Raw genomic sequence first — 21,123 nt, forward strand, 5'->3', positions numbered from 1 at the left:
TTGGAGCCATACACTAACTCACACTGGGAAGTTACTTTTGAAAGGAATGTGTGATTCTGAGCTTGTTTTTGTATTTACTGCTTAGTTTCATCTAGATTTGCCCTCCTATTGGGGAATTACTTTGGAGTAGAATGTAGGATTCTGAACTTGTTTTCACATATACTGCTTATTTTCATCTGTATTTACTGTAACTTATGGAAATTCCCACTTATTGCTGGTGGGTTGTGTGTTTGTCAAAGGAGCCTGGGGCAATGTGGTTAGGAGATTTTTCTTTTGACACAGGTGAGGAAAGCTCTTAGCCATAGTCAGGGTTATTCTGTCAGGACTTAGAATTAAGATTGAGGAGAGGCTGAGAAGTTAGCAGTACTTATGGAGAAAATGAAGTGAGAAAGGGACTGCTTTACTTTTTAAAGTTTATTTATTTATTTGTGAGAGAGAGAGAGAGAGAGAGAGTGTGTGAGAGTGGGGCAGGCGCAGCGAGAGAGGGAGGCAGAAGATCTGAAGCAGGCTCTGTGCCAACAGCAGAGAGCCCGACATGGGGCTTGAACTCACAAACTGTGAGATCATGACCTGAGCCAAAGGCAGACACTTAACCAACTGAACCACTCAGGTTCCCTGGGGCTTCTTTGTTTTTAATCGCCCAGTCCCTGGACTCACTTCTGTTACAGGAGCAGACCAGCCAGAGGGTGCTGTACTCCTTCCTTTAGAGTATCGTTGTTCCTCACTTTCCTTGACGACACAAATGTCTGATAATTTCTCAGAACTTAGCCTTTGAGACATACTCATGTTTTCTGCTGTGACACCAGTAGAATAAAATTAAAAATGGCATCAAGGACCATTTCAGGTGTCCACTATGGAGTCGTATAAGGTCTCAGAGTATTCAGAGCCTAGGTGGTAATGAGAGACACCCACTAAGGGAACAAAAACAAACCAACCAATGCAAGTAACTACTGACTAGCACCTGAAAAGGATACAATAGGCTTTGCAGGCCTTGCTTTCCTGGCGCTCTTAAAAGATGATGCAGAAAATGATGAGACACCATGCTAATGAGTTTGGACATTGTCCTGTGAAAGCCACTGAAAGTTGTTCGGCAGGAGTGGTGATGAGATCCATGTCATACCAGTTATTTTCAAATTCTTTGTCAACACTTTATCTATTCATACAAAATCTTTCTCAGAAACTCAAAATTTAACCTGGGTAAACACAAAGCAGCTCTAGCACATATGTGCACGCACGTACACGTGCAGGAACACAATCATCCCGTGTGCTTTTTTAAAATTTATTTTGAGACAGAGAAAGTGCATGTGCAGGGGACAGGCAGAGAGCAAGTGAGAGAATCCCAAGCAGGCTCCACGCTGTCAGCGCAGAGCCTGACGCCGGGCTCGATCTCACGAACTGCGAAATCCTAATCTGAGTTGGGACCAAGAGTCGGACGCTTACCTGACTGAGCCATCCAGGCGCCCCACCCCTTGCACTCTTAAAAGCAGTTTGGAAAGCTAAGCCTTCAATGCCTGGTGCAGTGGACTGATTTTAAGTATATCCTCAGCATCAAAGCACACACAGACCTGGCAGAGTAGGTGCTCAATATTTATCTACAGAATTCAAGTTCTTATAACTTAACTGGGACAGGCCACAAAATTGCCAAATAACTGGAATTTTTAAAACTCTTAGCCGTAGGTCATGAAATTCAGCTAACAGATAGACTAATCCAAATGATGGACTGGCCATCATTGTCAATAGAAGCAATTTTCCCTGATTATTAACTTAAAACAACTGCCCTCGAGGCAAGCCAGTCTGCCATGTAGACACAAGCACACTGTAAGTCTGTTTTCCCCTTACCAAAAAGCCTTTAATGTTATTTATTTTTATGAGAGAGAGAGAGAGCACGCAAGATGGGGAGGGGCAGAGACAGAGGGAGACAGCTGATCTGAAGTGGGTTCCAGAGTCCAACATGGGACTCAGATTCATGAACTGTAAGATCATGGCCTGAGCTGGTCAGATGCTTCACCAACTGAGCCACCCAGGCGCCCACCAAAAAGCCTTTTAGAAAATTATTTTACATTAGTAAATACCTAAAGGGGCACCATGCATTACACAAATGATAAGGAATTCATAAAAGCATTCATAAGAAAATCAAAGCTATGGCTCCTTTGTGATCTCCCTGCCCTTCTTAGAAATAATTCTTTCTCCTCTTTTATAGTGCTTTCAAAAAGCACTGACATTATTAGTCAGTAATTAAAAACAAGGGTAATTTCTTCATTTTCAATAGTAGGCTTTGGCAAGACAGTACCCAAAGTGTAAAGCAGCATATTTTCTTAAAGCTAAATGCATTTAAAAGTAAAGTAGATACTTTTGTACATTTAAATGATTCAGCGCTTATACCCTTCAAACTGATTTGGGGTTATAGTCATATCCAAAACAGTCGGTCCACATTTTTCCATTTGGCCATGCCTAAACTATAAAATTATAGTTATTTTCCAAGCTGCCAAGCTGTGGTGAATGTAAAACCATACGATTTCCATGCTGTGGGAGCATATAAGAACAAGCATTAAATACTCCATTTATGGCAAAGATACACTATGAGGGAAGGTCCAAGATATTCACAGACACTTGTTAACCAAAGGGAAAGACTACACAATACAGTCTTAGACATGTAACAACCAACACCACTACCCAAGAAGCTCGCCCTCAGATCTCTAACAGTGTGCTGTCACCTGAATGGCCATTTATAGAACTGACTTCTGTTTCAAGGACAGGGTACCCATATTGACAAAGGTGTTAACTGTAAAGCAAGTATTATTCAAATGTATTGGCATGGTTAATACTAGTTGATGTTACAGCAACTTTTTATGTAAGCATTTTATTCATTCAACCAACACAATGAGCTTTGGTTTCCTTATCTGCAAAATGGAGATACCTATCTTCACTGAGTTGTTAACATTCAATAAATGACAGCACTGTAGAAACTTCCCACGATGGTTAAGCACTGGGCTGGACACCAGAGGTATTAAGAATACAGAAAAGTCTCTGCTCTAAAGAAGCTTGGTCTTGGGGCACCTGGGTGGCTCAGTCGGTTAAGCATCTGAGTTCTGCTCAGGTCATGACCTCATAGTTCGTGGGTTCAAGCCCCACGTCAGGCTCTGGGCTGACAGCTCAGAGCCTGGAGCCTGCTTCAGATTCTGTGTCTCCCTCCCTCCCTCTCTCTCTCTCTCTGCCCCTCTCCCACTTGTGCTCTCCCTCTGTCTCAAAAATAAATAAACATTAAGAAAAAAAGCTTGGTATCTATGACCACCTAGCATCAAACAATTCTTGATACGGTTTAACTACGGATTTGTCTTTTTTCTGGGATCAAATAAGAGGGGAAATTTCAAGACAAAACACTGACATGTTTTACAAAAAGCTACAAGTTTATTCACATAACATTCTAACAGGTATCAAAGTCTCAAGCAGGTTGTTTTGAATCTCAATTAAGAAATCACAACATTCAGTTTTAATTTAAAAACAAAAAAAGGGTGATGGTGGTTATTCATGGGTTTTAGTCCAAAATGAAAATGCAGAAAACGTTTATTTTGGTGGATCTGTGTTGATGCCGTATTTCTCCTTGAGAAGCTTCAACTGTTCTTCCTTCTTTTTTGTGTCCATCTTCTGAAATGCCTGAAAATGTGGTAAGCACCAAAGTTAACTTACTGACCTGTAGGTGAAATGAATTTCACCAATAGCACTAGCCAGAAAAGAACACACAGTACACTCTATCCGTCCACCCCACGGTACACTAATTCTTACATGGGCTCCCCGGGTGATGAGGACAGTGACTAGTACTTACCCTGTTGGCATTATAGTACAAAACCACCAGGTATCTGTTACAAACATTGAATCCTGAAAGGTGATCACATGCGTTTTTGGCATCAAAGATATCTTCATAGACCACATAAGCTGTTCCCCTGGTTTCAGGTGTGTTCCCCCTGCAGCGTGAAATCAGACTTAATTAAAATACACATTTACCCGAGTTAGGAAGGACAACAGGTCTGAGGTTGGTGTCGAGAATAACTACCATGACTTCCAGTCTTTGACAAAACCTCAGATGTGAGGCCTTCTGGCCAAGCACCTGTGATTTCATATGTGAGAGCATTCACTGGGGGTTGTGGCTTTCTTTAAGTTTGCTATGGCCAAACCAAGAAAGAAGGATATGGAGATTTCTACAGAAATTACGATTCCATGAAAGATTTTAAAGGGACGAAGAAGACTGGTATCTTGCAGAGTGCAAAGTGATTTTAGAATATAAAGAATTTCTTTGGGTTGAGTTCCATGGAGTTTTGTCACTGACCTGTGTTCCTGAACTATGAAACATGAATACTGGGCTATGGAATAGTTTCTCTTTATAAATAAACTAATAAATACTGTGGGGAAAAAAATTAGCCGGAGCATTGATAGCTGAATAACAACTGTCTTTTAAACCACTAACCAGAGAAGATTAAGGATAGTAAGTGAAGTTTTAAGTATTTTGAGATCAACCTGAACACCATTAGAGGAAATAAACATTATAGATAGGTATGCTGGATAAGCCTACTATTTCTTGAATTGAGGTAATTTTTGTTTTGTTTTGAAGTAAAACAGCTACAGGTTGAACTTGCTCTGTCGGGACTACTGCTGCAGCTGCCAAAGAACCAGCTTGAAACTGCCACGGTCTTCCGTGTACACTGTTCCAGTCTTTCTTACTTCCCATACTAAGAACCAGTTCCCAGTCTCAAGCTGAAAAGTACCGTACTTAGGGGTGATGGCTCCTATTAGTCATCAAAGTCTAGAATGAGGTTTTTCTTAGCGTGCATTTACGCAGCAGAATGAAAACTTAAGTTATTTACCACAATTACCCCGTTACTAGTCCCTTGTTTCTAAAGATTTTGATTTTTTACTGCACTATTAGTTTCAATACTCCAAGACAAGCCCGTCTCCATGTTTCTGAGCAGTATTCTACTAAGGTTTACCAAATCCATAAAAATAAAACCTATTTTGTGTCTGTAGAGCGGGGTGGGGTTGGAGAGAAGCCCCTACCAAGATGGCAAAATTATGCTATCTAGGAAAACAGACAGCCATTAATCCTTTATGGCTGGGAAAGGATGTTCTCTAATGTCGCGTTAACGTGGTTTCTCCCGCTTAGAAGATTCACTCACTGCCTTTCTAAAATGCGGTAGTCAGCTCCCAGCTTTTCATACATACGTTAATAATGTATGCACTTTCATGCATTACACAGCCCTGTCTGGCTCGGGAGAAGGGCTCAGCTTTGGCAGAGACCAGAGGGAGGGCGTGTGCTTATGGCTGGGATTATCTGCCTGCCAGAGGAGAATGCTGGAAGGTCACTGGGAGTGGAAGCTGGACCTTGCTCATGGATTCGGAGCTGCTGCTTGTGTAAGTTTTCCTTGCCACCTCCTCTCTTCACCTCACCAGCTTCCTTCGGCGGGGAGGAAGGGAAGTGTGAAGAGCAACAAACTGCAGGCAGCAGATGGCCATGTGCTTGTCAGTGGGGGCAGTGGGCACAGGTCCCACTCAGCTTATGCTCCCAGTGTGATAAAGATGGACCCTTCCATCTGTGTTCTAGCCACCCAGTGCCAACTGTGGAATAAGGTTTAAGACTGTGGGCTGCCTCTCCGTCTGCCATAGTCCCTGCACAGGGTCAAGAAAAGGTAGCAGGCCATGGGAAGGGGAGGTACCTCTTTAAATGTGACCTAGGATGTGGCTACAGATTTGGGCCCCGGTCACAGTTTATGCTTCCTATAAAAGGGTTAGGAAGAGATACAGGGTGCTGGGGCGGTGGGAGGGTGCCGGTGTCACTGAATGCTTACGGGCTGTCAGGCTACAGAGGGATTTTGTAATAGTCCTTACTCTCTGGGGATAGTCTAACAACTTTTGGACCTCTTTAAGTTTTCTTTTTTTTAAGTTTATTTATTTTGAGAGAGAGAGAGAAAGACGAGAGAGAGAATCCTAAGCAGGCTCTGCACTGTCAGCGCAGAGTCTCATGTGGGGCTCAAACTCACACAAACTCACGCGAGATCAAGGCCTGAGCAGAAATCAAGAGTCAGAGGTTTTGGGGCGCCTGGGTGGCGCAGTCGGTTAAGCGTCCGACTTCAGCCAGGTCACGATCTCGCAGTCCGTGAGTTCGAGCCCCGCGTCGGGCTCTGGGCTGATGGCTCAGAGCCTGGAGCCTGTTTCCGATTCTGTGTCTCCCTCTCTCTCTGCCCCTGCCCCGTTCATGCTCTGTCTCTCTCTGTCCCAAAAATAAATAAACGTTGAAAAAAAAAAAAAAATTAAAAAAAAAAAAAAAAAAAAAGAGTCAGAGGTTTAACCAACTGAGCCACCAGGGTGCCCCTGGACCTTTTAAAAACAAATTTGTTTGTTTATTTAAGTAATCTCTACAACCAACGTGCAGAATCACATGCTCTTCCTACTGAGCCAGACAGGTGCTCCAACTTTTCACTTTTAATTTTTAATAATGCATTAGCTGGGGGAGGGGAGGGGGTGGGGAGCAATGCATTAGCTATGAAAGTTGGGGAATACCCAAAGAAAAAAACACTGCTCCAAAGATTTTGCCAAAATGTCTATTTTTCCTTTGGAATAAAAACATAAAAAAACCTTAATATTTTAGTTCTTGCTAACTGGGCAAAGAAGACCTTATATTTCATTTTACTTTCACACCATGCACCCAACAAGTGCTAATGAGCATTTGAAAAGTGGAGGTCTACTTTCTCCCACATATTCTCTCATACATCCTTTCTCCTGGAAGCTAAAAAACAAAACAAAACAAAACAAAAGCATCTCTTCCTCTCACATCTTAGGAACTAGAATAGGGATGGGCACTAACCCCATTTTAAAGATTCTCATCTCAAGTGTCCCAGCTCCTAATTAACAACCTAGTATCTTAACAATATTGTAACTTTGATTTTTAAAAGTATGTACTTACACCTACTGTAGGGTAGGCACTGAGCCAACATTATTCTCCTGATTGGTGGTAAATCTTAGAGTAGGAATAAGAAAACCTAATCATGTGACCACCTCTCTTGAGCTTCGGTTGCTTCATGTGTCAAATAACGTTATCAGGCTCTATCACCTGCCCTACACCTTACACATTTTAATAATCGAAAAAGGTGAAAGGTATAAAAGAGCTTTAAAAAGTTCAAAGCACCAGGGGCACCTGGGTGGCTCAGTCAGTTAAGCATCCAGCTTCAGCTGAGGATATGATCTAGAGGTTCACGAGTTAAAGCCCAGCATCAGGTTCTCTGCTGTCAGCACAGAGCTCTCTTCAGATCCTGTCTCCACCCTTTCCCCGCTCACGCTCTCTCTCCCTCTCTCAAAAATGAACATTAAAAATTTTTTCAAAAAAATAGAAGAGAAGCAGTAAAAAGTTCAAAGCACCAAGTGTCTGCTATATACCAGGTAGGCTGATCAATCATCCTAGTTTGCCCAAGACTGTCCAGATTTTGGCACTGAAAGTCCACATCCCAGAAACCATGGTCCTGGGCAAACTGGGAAGGTTGGTCACCCTAGTGCTAGGTGCCAAAAATGTGATAAAGCATGAACACAGCTAGGGAACAGAAAAACATCTGTTTCTTAATCTATTAATTTAGACCCAAGTTCCTGCACACCAAACTTTTATGAATTTATTCAACAAATATATATTGTATTCTTGGGGTGCCTAGATGGCTCAGCTGGTTAAGCGTTGGACTCTTTGATTTCAGCTCAAGTCACAATCTCACTGTTCGTGAGTTTGAGCCCCACATCACGCTCTGTGCTGACAGCGTGCAGCCTGCTTGGGATTGTCTCCCTCTCTCTTTGCCTCTCCTCCCCTTGCTCTCTCTCAAAAAAATAAATACAAATTTACCAAATATATACTGTGTTCTTTCTGTATGACAGGCACTGGAAATATAATAGTGAAAAAGACAAGCATCATCCCTCCCTTCAAGGACCTTTATTCAAGTGGGAGAAAGATAAAGAAATAATTACAGACAAGAAATCTTATTAAGGAAGCAGACGGAGATGAATGGGAGGACAGGGGATTAAAGCTAGGGTGGTCAGGGTAAACCTCTCTGAGAAGGTGACGATGAGGCTGAGACCTGAAGAATGAGGAGCCAGACAGGAGATGAGCCAGGTGACAATCATTCCAGATGGAGGGAGCAGAGTACAAAGGCCCTGAGCTACTGTGCAGCCTTCTACACATGCCACTGCTTAATTATCTGTCCTTCTACCTTGGCTTTCTGAAACTCTCTCTAATCTCACTGTGGACCGTCAATACATTTTGTAACACTTTCAAAGTCAAGTACAACCACTTTCTATATTATTCATTTACTTAGATAACTGGGGTGTTTAACATGAATCAGGCACAACAGCTGTCAACACAAAATGAAAAGAATATATGATACCTGCCCTAGGAGCTCACAGGCTGGCAGGAGAGACCAGGAAATACACAGACAACAACCAAATTACCTGTTAGGAGATGTTCACAGAAGGTGCTGTGGGAGCATAGACAGGGGTGGCTAACACACACAAGAAGGAAATACTCCATGACAAAGTGCTTTCACAGGAATGATCTAATTTGATCCTTACTAGAATTCCTTTAAGAACACAGGTTAGGAAGATTGTGTTTCATAAGTAATTGAAGCTCAGAGGGGTTAAATATTTTGCCCAGTTATATGCAACTAGCAAATGTCCAGTTAGTATCTGAACTTAGGTCTTACAACCAATTCAGTAAATTTATCCTACTGCCTCCATGTTAAAAACTGAAAGGCACTAGATTACCTTACATGTGAGGGTAAGAAAACCAAAAAGTGGGACACCTTGTCCAGGGTCACAGGGCCTGAAGCAGAATCTTCTTTCCTGACCTCCAAGTCAGGGGATCTTCTGTATGACATTCTTGTATGTCTAGGACAGGGTTTCTTAACCTAGGTTTCATGTACCCCCTGAAATCATATGGAAAATTTTGTATTCTTCTGTAGAAAGGGTCCAAAGCTTTCATCAAATATCCAGAGGACTGAGACTTCCTAAAGAGAATGGCTAGTCTATAACACTTCATTTCTATCCCTACTTGAGTACCAATGATGATGTATTGCTAGCACTTGGTTTACTTTCTGGAGGGACAGTGATCATTTCAAAGGACAGTCCTCAAGATCTCAGAGTTCTTAAAAAAAAAAAAAAGAAAGGAAAGAAAAAAATCTCACAGAATGTTAAAAGCCAAGAAGAAGCTCTCAGGTCATTAAGGAAAATTTATTAAGAAAGAGATAGTCAGGGGTGCCTGGCTGGCTCAGTCGGGGGGGGAGCATGAGACTCTTGATAAAAGGATCATGCTGAGTGTACAGATTACTAAAAAATAAAGAAATAAACTTAAGGAAAAAAACAAAAAGAAATCCTTCCAAATGGACTCTTAGGTAAGTAGAATGTCAGTGGCTATGAATCTGAGTAGTGTCAATATTCAGTTTAGAATCAGAAGTTTTATCACTAAATAGCTGTGTGAATCTAGAAAGGTACTTGTACTCTGTGGGCCTCAAAATAGTCTCACCTGTGAAACAGAGTATCAACTCCACACAGGGCGGTAGTACTGGTCATGGAAATAAAAGCACCTGTTACAATAAATGGCATTTTGTAGATGTTCAATAAATACCATTTGAAGATATGAACACCAATTTTTAGATTAAAACACGAATTCGTGTTGCAATTATTCTCCCCTCTTTTAAATCTTCAACAGAAAAAAAATAAATTTCAACAGAAAGCTATAGCTGAAAAAGAAAAAAGAGAGCTGTAGTTGAAAAAAAAATCATTTTTTTCAGTTACTTGTTAGTTAGTTTATTCAGAAATTCTGAGTAAAGGAGACACCAAAGCAAATTAGAGTTAATGGACATAAAAAAACAGAGTATTGTATCTGACTTTACAAATAATAGTTACGCTATTATGTTAGTTCTTTCTTTTCCCACCCATTCCCCTGAAACCATTCATTACTGCTTCAAGCCTTCTCTAATTTCACTACTATCCTTGGCTCTCACTGAGCTGGATCAGGAGGGTCTCATGTTTTTCCATACAAAATGAATAAATAAATAAATCTCATTTCTCAGATTCCAATCTATTTAGTCTCTAGGCTCTTGGTTAGACCCTGTTGTCAGCTATAATTGAGATTATACAATCATTTTCCTGAAATGACATTTCAAAAGTCTCAGTAAGACTCACACTCGAATTTGACGAATAGGTCCATATTTTCCAAATATATCATACATTTCTTCAGCTGTGATTTTGTACGGCAAATTTCTTATGTATAAAATCCGATTTACTTCAGGTGGAAGTCGAATCTAAAATGAGAAATATGTACTATTATTGTAATCAGGGGCAGGAGCGCTACCACCTAAAATAAACTTCTCATAATTATAAATTCTCACAGTAAAACAAAAACAAAGACACAACAAACATAATAGTCAAGAATAAGAATTATTAAAAAATAGTAAGTATTATAATCTGAAATTATTTTCTGAAAATAGCATGCTTTTCAGAAAATCAACTGGGCTCTCGTTTTAGGGAGTATGCTTTCAGGCAGTGCAGTTAAACACAGATTTCCAACCTCATTTAAAAGTCCACAATGCCTTAGACACATAGGGGAATGAAGGGAACTCTTCCTGTTTCTTACACAATAAAACTCCCACTGATGACTCTTATCTGGTCTTTTTAAGAACCTGTTACATTAATGATATCTTCTCCCTCTTGAATTTAGTGTTCCCTTCACTATGACCTTCTACTATTCCTCCAATGAGCAGCTGCTTATGTCCTGCCAACTGTTACACAAAACTAAATACTTATTTGGATCCCTCGTTGTTCATTCATCAATATTTACTGAGCACCTTCCTTTTGTTTTTTTTTTTTAATTTTTTTTTTCAACGTTTTTTATTTATTTTTGGGACAGAGAGAGACAGAGCATGAATGGGGGAGGGGCAGAGAGAGAGGGAGACACAGAATCGGAAACAGGCTCCAGGCTCCGAGCCATCAGCCCAGAGCCTGACGCGGGGCTCGAACTCACGGACCGCGAGATCGTGACCTGGCTGAAGTCGGACGCTTAACCGACTGCGCCACCCAGGCGCCCCGAGCACCTTCCTTTTGTATATACCAGGCTAGGTATTAGGATTAAACAGTGAAGGAAAAAAGACAAGGTTTCTGCCTTCCCTGAACTTATTAGCTCTCTACTTATTATCCTATTTTGTTTTTTTTTCCCCTCTCAGTCAAGCATCTGGAAAGATTAAGTTTATACTCACTACTTCATATTCTTTCCTTCACTGATACACATCAACGTACCACAACCTAGCTTCCATCCCAGCACTATGACGAAATGCTCTTATTCACTAAGACCTCTTCACTGCAGTGTTCAATTCTCATCACACTTAACTTCTCTGGGGCTTCTGACACTGTTGACTATTACTTTCTTGACAACAATGACACTATTTCCTTGGCTTCCCCCTAACTGTCTGGCTAGTTCTTCTCATTCTTGTCATTAACATATGCTCTTCAACAGAATTTTGCTTTTAGACTTTTCTTTTAAGTTTACTTATTTATTTATGGGGGGGGGGGTGGCAGAGAGAGAGGGAGAGAGAATTGCAAGCAGGCTCCGCACTATCAGCACGGAGCCCCTGAACCACGAAGTCACGACCTGAAATGAAATCAAGTCGAACACTTAACTGACTCAGCCACCCGGGCGCCCCCAGACTTTTCTTTACCTTTGTATACTGTCCTTAAGTCCACATTCTCTTTGGTCTCTTAACGACAACACATGGTTTCCACAGTAAGTGGATGACTCTTCAATATAAATCTCCCATCCAGGGTTCACTCCTGTGTTATTAACATATTCAACTACACATTGGATATTAATTTGCTCAAAACTCTTAAGCTGGCAACTATTTCAGACATTAAACTAAGTGCTGTATGAAAGGAAAAAGAGGAGGGGCACTGGGTGGCTCAATTGGTTAAGCAGTGGACTTTGGCTCAGGTCATGATCTCAAGGTTCATGAGTTCAAACCCCACATCAGGCTCTCTGCTGTCAGCACAGAGGCTGCTTTGGATCCTGTCTCCTCTCTCTGCCCCTCCCGTGCTGGTTCCCTTCTCTCTCTCTCTCTAAATAAATAAATAAATAAACTTAAAAAAAAAAAAAAAGAAAGAAAAAGAAGATACTTCTTCCTTGCCCTCAAACTAGTAGTAGTGACAAATGGTAAACAAATAAGTATAATAAAGTTTTAGATTTAAAATTCAAGACTGCCTTCAAATAGACAATCAGCACTGCCAATTATAATACACGTCTCTAGTACATCTGCTTTCTCACTCTGTAAGACACTGTATCACACTTACTCTTTTCTCCTCAAGCCTTACCACCACCACTCCTTCTAACATCTGAGTTGGGCGGTAACCTCTTCCCTGCCCATCTCAGGAGATGATCTTGGCTCTTCCTTATTGAAAAAATATATGACTAAATGGTAAGTACCTTATAGTCATATCACTAAACCCATCAATCTAAATTCATCCATATCCACCCCTCTCCCTCTCATTATTATGCCAACCTTCATCTATTCAAAACCTTAACTCCTGAACTTACTTCATCTTTCTCCTACATCATCAGTTTCCCCCACACTACTGAATCATTCTCTCTGGCATGCAAATACACCTCGTATCACACATCTTGAAAGAGAGAAGATATCAACCATCATCCAATCTCTCTGCTTCCTATTGACATGAAAACTTGTGGAAACAGCTGTCTCCATTTTCTTAACTTTCATCCTCTTTTCATCCCACTGCAGCCAACCTTTCATCCGCTAAGATGATCATCAAGGTTACCAAAATTCTGCATCCCACCATATCTAATTATGTCTTCATTACACTATATCTCTCAGCCTTATGGCTGACCTACCATCTCCCTGGGACTACTTTTCTTAGGTTCCCATATAACACCCCATTCTTTAACAGAATGTAAACAGAAGAACGCTTTTATTCACTGTTGTATCCACAATGTGTAGACTATGTCAGGCACAAAGTAGGTATTCAATAAATATAACTTCTCAGTTGTTTCTTATCTCGCAGTTTTGGTATATAGTCGGTGCTCAAAAACACTGAGTTAAAACATTAATCAAGGATCCACAAAGCTCCATGACTTGAGGAGAATCCCAGGCTCTGGTTGCCTGTGAGCTATTAGGTTATTTACTGGAGACTCGTCTGTGCTTTTGACTTTTGGGTGAAGATCCTGTCGTCAGTTCGCGGGTGCAGATCAAGCAACAAAGGCTGTAGGATTAACACTATCGCTGACACCAGAATAAGAGACCGAGAGAACTCTCAAAAGGAGTGGACGCGGAAACGTGGCTCAGGGAGCATATCCGTAAGGATGGGGCTAAGATGGAACCCCCAGTGATAAGATAGCAAATTGTGGGCTACCCTGGCCCGGGGACCGAGGAAGTGCAAGATACACAGCGCCACGCCGTTGAGAAAGTCCAACAGCGAAGTCCTCCCCCTCTTTGGCAGAAGGCCCCGATACTCACGTTCGCCCTCTTGGCCGCTTGCATCGCCATCTTGGCGGGCTGATAAGGTTACCGCAGCAGACACTGGAATTCCTCCGGACACCCCCGGAGCTGCTCTGCAAGACCCCAACACCGCGTCAAACGCAGGACAGCAACATCCACCACCGGAAGCTCTAAAACACGCCGGAATATCGCCGTCTCACGCCGAGACGTGCTTACGTAATATCCCCTTTCGAAAAGACTCCGGGGCAAAACGAGCCTGAGATGACAAAGAGGCGGGGCGGATAGTTGAAAGGTGAGGATTCAAGACGGGGCTGAGCTGTGCACCGGAAAGGGCGGGGCCTGGGCTTAAGAAGGGGAGGTGTTCCTGTCACGGCAGCCCTGAGCAAAGGAAGCTGGCCGGAGGGTGCGGGGCCTGGCCCCTGTGGGGCGCGCGCGGCGGTACCCAGGGACTGGTGTGTGGGCCCGGTCCTCCAGCGCTGGGCAAAGCTGGGCTTACGGGGTTGTGGCAGGTGGGGTTGTGGCCGACCCTGTCCCCGTACCCGGAACCCCCGACCCTGAAGTTGAGCACTCCTGTAACGCCTGCGGCGACGCCAGCCCCGACCCCCACCTCGTCCCCGCCCCGGCTGCCTCAGTCAGCGATCTGGGGCCGCCGAAGTGAGAAGGCCGCCCTTTAGCTCTACTTTCTTTTTATTTCCCTAGATTGGCTTTACACGGTTCAGTTGACGAGGCCGGGGAAGGGCCAATGGGTTACAGGGCGGCCAGGAGTCGCACCCGATCTCCTTCCTGCGTGCTGTGAACTTTGTCCAAGTTTGTCCTGGGAAGGCCTGAGTAGTACCCCCTCCTCCTTCATTGCGGCAGTTCCAGGACGATTTTGCCCACGTTCTTGTTGCTCTCCATGTATGCATGAGCCTCTTGGATCGCAGTCACGGGGTAGACTCTGTCCAAAACCGGCACTAGACGTTGTGGGCTCTCCGTGGAGAAGTGGGGCAGAATCTGTTTTGTGAAAGCCTCCACCAGCATTTGCTTGTACTTAAAATAAGGAAAAGGAGACCATCAGTCTAGACAGAGGCTTTACCTTGCTACTCCCCATCCTGCTTATTTATTAGCTTTTGTGCTCTCTCTGAAACGTGTACACATCTGAAAATGCACACAGGGGTACCTAACTCCTTTACTACCAGCTTGTATGTGCATGCCCCTCAATGTATAACCACTCTTCTGTAGCAGATAAAGACGGAATCCTGGACTAAAATATTAGTGGCACAGACCACAGGACTGTTCTTAAGGGTTTAGAGCAGGAGTTGGGCCACAGAACGGGCTTCTATAGGCTGAGTTCAAAAGGGATGTTTATGCTCTGCTATCCCACAGGTGTGAAAACGTAGGCTGGGAAACATTCCCAAATCTGGCACCTGCTAAAGTGCCACACAGAGAAGGTTTCAGTAATATATGATATGTTGAAGGTCCAGCCTTAACTAACCTTACTCACCTAAGCGGCTTTATATCACACTGAGAAGAGTTCTGCCTTTGGAGACAACCCCTATTTTCTAATATTGTCAATGCTTCATTCATTCTGTTACAAAGGTTAAATAATATGTGAGGGATTAGTTACCTTCTTTCCAAGATGTTGAGACTTCTGACCAATTTTAATTAGTTCTGTGAAAATGATTACTTATTTATCCATAGCGGGGCAGGTTTCTACATGGGCTGTCTAACAGAAGATGTGTCAGATCTAACTTTTTTGTAGTTATGTAAACAAATCACACTTTTCTGGGCAATAAAATCATGTTTTCTTTTCATTCATCATTCACCTTTTCGTCCCTTGATCTCAGCAGAGTGGTGATCAGACTTCCTCGTTTAAAAAGTAGCTTTGAAAGTAGAGGTCCATTGATGTCATTTCCTCCCATCAGACCATAGAGAACCCAGCGACCGTCAAGAGCCAGGCAGTTGACATTTTTCTCCCAGTAGGATCCACCTATGCAGTCTAGAATAATGTTGACTCCAGCACCTTTCACATGAAATACAGATTTGTAGTGCTAGTCAGACACATAAAGCTTTGTGCAAAGTAAGATTCCATGGTATATTTGTGAATATATGGATATGTACATGTATACAATGTATAGGTTAGAACTAGAAACATTGCTCAAAGAAACATTGCTGTAAATGGAGTTTAGATAGCTGAATTCTATCATACATGTGTGTTGTAGTTCATCTTTTATGATTCCTAGCCACAGCAAGAGGGAAATGGGGCAACACCATGACCTGGTATCTCTCTTGATCCCCATGTAAGTATAGAACCCACTGGCACCCAAGCATGAAAGAGAAAGAACAGGGGAAATCCACCCAGTCTACAGAGCAGGCTAATTCACATCTAAATTATGAAGTGTCTGTACTGGGTTGTCTGAATCATTTTACTAGCTTTGGTTTCATCTCTCCTTTTCGACTCAAAATGGAAAAGGGATGACCCCAAAATATACAGATTTGGCTTTGGAATACAGAGGCTTACCCGTTTGGGGAGCTACCATCCTACCCCTCCTATGACCAGCACTAAACTGGTCTCTGCCCTACGCTCCTGGTAACTCATTGCAGAGTGACTTGGAAGAAGAGGTCCTGGATAATTCCGGGCCAATTCTTTGGTTTATCCAGTTTTTAAAATGAGTAGGAATCCTATCACTTACAAGAATGCACACAGAAACATTTTAGTCCTAAATACTGTCTGCCTGTCTCCAGAGGTCAAACACCAGAGTACTAGAAATTGGCCAGGGCAGCTGTTGGGCATTTAGCAGAGGCAAGACAGATCCAGAGTACTGGCAACCTTCAGGCTGGTGAGGATTTTGTTTAATCACCTCTGAAATTCCTGTTGAGCTGCAGAAGCTATTGTTTACCTTTGGTGAATTTCAGTGTTGCTTCAGAAAAATCCTCTTCTTTGTAATTGAATCCAGCAGCTGCTCCAAGCTTTTTTACCATCTGAAGCTTGTGCTGGGAGCCAGCTGTGACTAGAGGAATAGCTCCAGCCATCCGGGCGAGTTGGATGGCAGCTGTGCCCACACCACTTGATCCTGCATGGATTAGCACAGAGTCTCCAGCCTGAACGTGTCCTGTGACACAAAGTACAGGAACCATTCTCTTTACTTTGCAAGTGTTACACATTCCCCACGCAGGCATATTCTGCCACATGTGCCTGGCCCTGGACCACCGAATGCCAAATCTCTTGCTCTCTTCAGAGTGCTCGACAATTCTTTTTTTGTTTTCCTGCCTCTTGTCAAAGTGGGAAACAACCTTTTGAAACAGCTATTAGCAGCCACATCCATAATCTATATTTTCCTTATGAAGTAATACCGAGATGCACATCTCTGACATATACCTTAATAAGTAAGAAGTAACTGCTCTTCCCACTGTCACCACCTGACGCCAGTCCCTCTTTAGTCTGAAACTGGCCTCCAGCTGGTCTCAGTGATCCAGGCACCATGGACAGCCACCAGGCTTCTCTTCCTGAAATGGAGCTTTCATTATGTCACTTTCTCCTCAAAATGTAAAGTGGTTCTCAGTTGGCTTTTGCATCCAGTCCAGACAATGTGCCACTCAAGGCCACTACAACCCAGTCCGAGTCTCATCTGTCACAGATAATAATCATTGTCCTTCACTCTGAGTGGAGCAGCCAATCTCACCATGACACTCTCTTAAGCTGCCTTGGCCTGGCTTCTGTCCACCTCAACTTTACTCACCCTTCAAGTCCTTCTCTTCCAGAAAGCCCTCTCTTACCACGCTTACCCACGCTAACTGTTGCCATCTGGAGTTTCTATTGTAGTTAGAGACAGGGCCACCTGCTGAACTCTATGGTTCTATGTGCATGACTGGTCTTCCCAGTTTCACTGAGCTCCCTCATGGCAGGGACCAAGTCTTCTTAGGCTCCCTCCCATCAGAGGGATTGGGAAGAATAAAAGTTGATTGAATAGCCCCTTCTGCTGCATCAGGCTCACAGAGAGAAGCTCGGCAGGACTGTGAGCAGCTGGGACTACTGGGGGGCCTACAGTGTGAAGATGTGCACAGGCCTTCTATCCAGTGCTTTCCAGGCTCCATCTACCAACCATGATTTTCAGCCTCAACATCAGGCCATTGCTAACGTGGTATGAGGACCTGATACTACCGGCAGTACATTAGGGTGGGATGCTGGGGTTGGGTGACTCAGTGGCCAGGCCAAAGCTGCCTCTGAGGGCTGCTGGGTTTTGAGGTGGCTGAGTCAGGAAGTAACTAAGCCACACTGTATGGAGCGAGCACGGTGCGGGGGACCTCCTCACCCAAGAGATGTAACAGCTGGAAGGCGGTAAGCCAGGCCTCTGGGATGGCTGCAGCCTGGGACAGGGTCAGTCCTGCTGGAATAGGCATGAGGAGCCCTTCAGGGACAGTGACATACTGAGCCTGTCCCCCGCCAGGCAGCAGAACCATGACTGGGTCCCCAATCTTCCAGTGCCCCTGGCAGGCGGGCCCCAGCGCTGCTATGTGTCCAGATGCCTCCAATCCCAAAATGCTGCTGGCTCCCGGGGGTGGGGGATACTGGCCTTGTCTCTGCAGAAAGAGGGGTGCACTAAGTGGTGAGCATGATCAGAAATGTGTGTGTCACCATCCCTGGCTCTCTTCCAATGGCCCCTCTTTTTCTCAGAAAAAATAGGGTAAAGTCAGGTTTTGCTAAGTCAGCACAGGAGACAGGAGAAGTAATTCAGATACTGTAAGTCACATAATAGGTGGATGTCAGAAGTGGTTGGGTCCTTAGCTATTTACTTCATCAAAACACCTTTTTTTACAAAGAGAGAAACTGAGACCTGCACAGGGAAATGCCTTGTCCAAGGTCACAAAGTAAATCAGTAGCAGGACGAGGAACAAAACCATGGACTCCTTAAAGACAGTTTTCATATATCAAGTGCCAGGCTTTGTACTCTCACTCGCTGCAAGCCTCAGAAGCCTCTGACTGGAGGTTTCAGACCAGAGGGGCTGAACTAAGACAGCACTAGAACCATTTGAGGAGCTTTTTCAAAGTACATATGCCTGGGTTGTGGTAATGTTTATTTTGGAAAAGTGGCCCAGGTGATTCTGGCACACATTTCTCAATTACCCCAATCAATGCAACTGTCTCAGTTTAGTGCTTCAAAGAGCAGAAAAAAGAAGATTCCTAGAGTACAGTCCCCTGCCAGCTCCAGGACCCTCAGAGCTGAAGGAATGCAGAACTTTGGAGCCACACCAGACCTCAGTTTGAATTAGAGCTGCCCTGATTATTAGTGTTCTGAGTATTGCTTAACCTCTCTGACTCTCAGTTTATCTATATAATACAAATGGTAAACAGGGTTGCCAAAAGAGTAAATGAGATAGAGCAAGGCCTCACACACACACACCCCACACGCTCAACAAATGGTAGTCCCCATCTCCTTATGTGGAAGCCTGAGCAGGTAATGGGTTAACACAGAGTAGATGCCGCTTTGCAAATATCCCTATATATTGTGGAAACAAAGGAGGCTAAATGGTTCTTTGTCTTAGAACCCCCGGCACACATTCTGCAAACATATCATGAAGCCTGTTACTGGCAGTGCCATAGGTCATTCCTTTTATCTGTCTGGTGAATCTTTCTCGAAGGCCCCGAAGCCCCTCCCTGACCCCTGGGTACCTGGAGTAAGTCTGCCCGGTTCAGGGCGCTGGCCGCCACTTTCAGGAGGACTTCACTTTCTACTGGGCTGGGCTTGGCCACCTCCTTCAAGTAAAGGTTTTCTGGTCCTCCCGGCTTGTCAAAGTGCACAGCTAACATGTTCTCTGAGGACACTGTAGAAGCAAGGGAGGGAGCCCGAGGTCCTTCAGAGAGCGCAGCGCCTAACCCGACGCTGCAGCGCCCCCTGCCGGCCAGCGGCTTCCCTTAAAAAGTGGTCTCCAGGACGTCCGGCCCGCGCCGCGCCCCGCGCTCCTTCCCTGGAGGTCCCAGCCTCCCGCACACGGACCCCCTGCAGAGGACTCTGGTTAGGCCAAGGTGGCGCTGTCCCGGCTAGGATGCAGCGTAGGGGGAAGACACAGAAGAGCGTGAGGCAAGTTGCGCTCCCTCTGAGTTGGAACCCACCCCCACCCCGCCTCACCCGCCCGGGTGTGAGTTCCTGGACACTTACTGGGGCCGGGCTCTCCGCTGGTCCGCGCGGCGCGGTCCTGCGCTCCCTCGGGTCCCTGGAGCAGAAGAACCCTGGAGTCCGGGACTGCCTCGGCCGCGACCGCGAAGGACGGCTGGACTCCGGACAGCGCCAGGGGTGGGACTGACCTGGACCAACCCTCCTCTTCCTTCTCCTTCTCCCCCACCTTGCAAAGATAGTGATAGCGAATCAGATTCTCTATTCATTTGAGCCTCGGAAACTAGTCTTTCTTCGGTTGGCCGGAAATCCTGTTATAGTCTCACTTCCAGAAAAGAAAACTTCCTTCTCTCTAGAGAACTAGTCTCTTGGCCGGCGATCGGTCCATTTTCCATCACTGACGCTGTAGGGCCAGCATCTTGAGTATGGTTGGGCACGATGGGTGCAGCTGACAGAATTGAGGAGGGTTGGAGAAAGGGGAAGGTAAAAGCCGTCCTGTGATCCTTACCACTTCTGCTCTTCCTCCTGGGGATGAGGGAGCAGCGCCTGGAAGATGCTGCCCGGGGAGGCAGTTTTGACTGGTTAAAGTTGTATAAATAGGCTACATCAGGTTTCTCAGATTTGGCACTGTTGACATTTTGGACTAGATACATTTTTTTTTTTTAATTTTTAATGTTTATTTTTGAGCGAGGGAGACAGTGTGAGTGGGGGAGGGGCAGAGAGAGAGAGGGAGACACAGAATTTGAAGCAGGCTCCAGGTTGGGAGCTGTAAGCACAGAACCCTATGCAGGGCTGGAACTCAGGAACCCTGAGATCATGACCTGAGCCAAAGTCGAACACTTAACCTACTGAGCCACCCAGGCACCCCTGGACTAGATAATTATTTATTTTTGAAAGAATGCCCTGTGCATTGTGCAATGTTTAACAGCATCCTGGTCTTCACCCACTATCCAATCATGACAATAAAAAAATGCTTCCAGACATCTTCGGGGGGGGGGGGCTGTCAAAATTGCTCCTCTTCCCCCCCCCCCCCCCCCCAGTTAAGTGCTGATTTAGAAGAATACACACATGTGTGTGCTTGTACAAAAACAAGTTAGGTAACATCTTGTGGTGCCTTATAATTTACAACCTCTTCACATGCATCCTCATTGGATCTTCATAACACTTTACTAGAAAGGAACTCAGATATAGAAAGACTAATTTGATTTCAAGGAGCACATAGCTAGTGAGTGTCAGAGCCAAAAATCAAATTCATATCTTCTGGGTCCTGGTCCAAGGCTCTAACTACAGCAAGCTGTCTTGTATATGTCTCTCCTGCCAATTGCAAAATCTTATCTCTTTATTTACATCCCTCTGCTGAGCACACCTCTTGCAAGAAGGTTATTAGAAAAAAAAAAAATGTTTTTGTAGGCTCCATGCCAAGTGTGGAGCCCAACACGGGGCTTGAATCTGACCTGAGCTAAGATCAAGAGTCTGATGCTTAACTGACTGAGCTGCCCAGGCACCCCCAAATT

General features: G+C 44.3%; 2 protein-coding genes and 1 pseudogene across 3 annotated transcripts; 1 reads left to right on the forward strand and 2 right to left on the reverse strand.

Moving 5' to 3' along the window:
• Nucleotides 1-3,386: 3,386 nt before the first annotated feature.
• Nucleotides 3,387-13,780, reverse strand: SF3B6 (splicing factor 3b subunit 6). Its single transcript, XM_025927238.2, has 4 exons — nucleotides 13,536-13,780; nucleotides 10,204-10,322; nucleotides 3,824-3,962; nucleotides 3,387-3,654 (listed from the first exon to the last, which is right to left on the reverse strand). The coding sequence occupies exons 1-4, from the start codon at nucleotides 13,563-13,565 to the stop codon at nucleotides 3,565-3,567; spliced, it is 378 nt and encodes a 125-aa protein (XP_025783023.1). The 5' UTR covers nucleotides 13,566-13,780; the 3' UTR covers nucleotides 3,387-3,564.
• Nucleotides 4,025-5,199, forward strand: LOC147582291 (cytochrome c oxidase subunit 6C pseudogene; annotated as a pseudogene).
• A 406-nt stretch (nucleotides 13,781-14,186) lies between the features above and the next one.
• On the reverse strand, nucleotides 14,187-19,887 carry TP53I3 (tumor protein p53 inducible protein 3). 2 transcript variants are annotated; one of them, XM_086700119.1, is made up of 6 exons: nucleotides 19,655-19,887; nucleotides 19,168-19,319; nucleotides 17,810-18,077; nucleotides 16,397-16,570; nucleotides 15,323-15,519; nucleotides 14,187-14,546 (listed from the first exon to the last, which is right to left on the reverse strand). In XM_086700119.1, coding segments are annotated over exons 1-6 (975 nt in total). In that variant the 5' UTR covers nucleotides 19,656-19,887; the 3' UTR covers nucleotides 14,187-14,363. The 2 variants fall into 2 exon arrangements, with proteins under 2 accessions (XP_086556245.1, XP_025783141.2); XM_025927356.2 differs by having other exon boundaries at nucleotides 16,397-16,609.
• Between the last annotated feature and the right edge of the window lie 1,236 nt (nucleotides 19,888-21,123).

This window comes from Puma concolor, chromosome A3, assembly GCF_028749965.1.
Source record: "Puma concolor isolate L17-30 chromosome A3, mPumCon1.1.hap2, whole genome shotgun sequence".
Lineage (NCBI taxonomy): Eukaryota > Metazoa > Chordata > Mammalia > Carnivora > Felidae > Puma > Puma concolor.

What these genes read in the sequence shown, in the direction of transcription:
- TP53I3 (XM_025927356.2), bottom strand. An exon ending in ACCGGGCAGACTTACTCCAG is followed by an intron (nt 18,078 to 19,167) that starts GTACCCAGGGGT and finishes CTCTTTCTGCAG; the next exon opens with AGACAAGGCCAGTATCCCCC. An exon ending in TGAGATCAAGGGACGAAAAG is followed by an intron (nt 14,547 to 15,322) that starts GTGAATGATGAA and finishes CCTTATTTTAAG; the next exon opens with TACAAGCAAATGCTGGTGGA.
- SF3B6 (XM_025927238.2), bottom strand. Translation starts at nt 13,565, where the DNA reads ATGGCGATGCAAGCGGCCAAGAGGGCGAAC. An exon ending in AAGCGGCCAAGAGGGCGAAC is followed by an intron (nt 10,323 to 13,535) that starts GTGAGTATCGGG and finishes TTCTCATTTTAG; the next exon opens with ATTCGACTTCCACCTGAAGT. An exon ending in CCTATTCGTCAAATTCGAGT is followed by an intron (nt 3,963 to 10,203) that starts GTGAGTCTTACT and finishes TTCACGCTGCAG; the next exon opens with GGGGAACACACCTGAAACCA.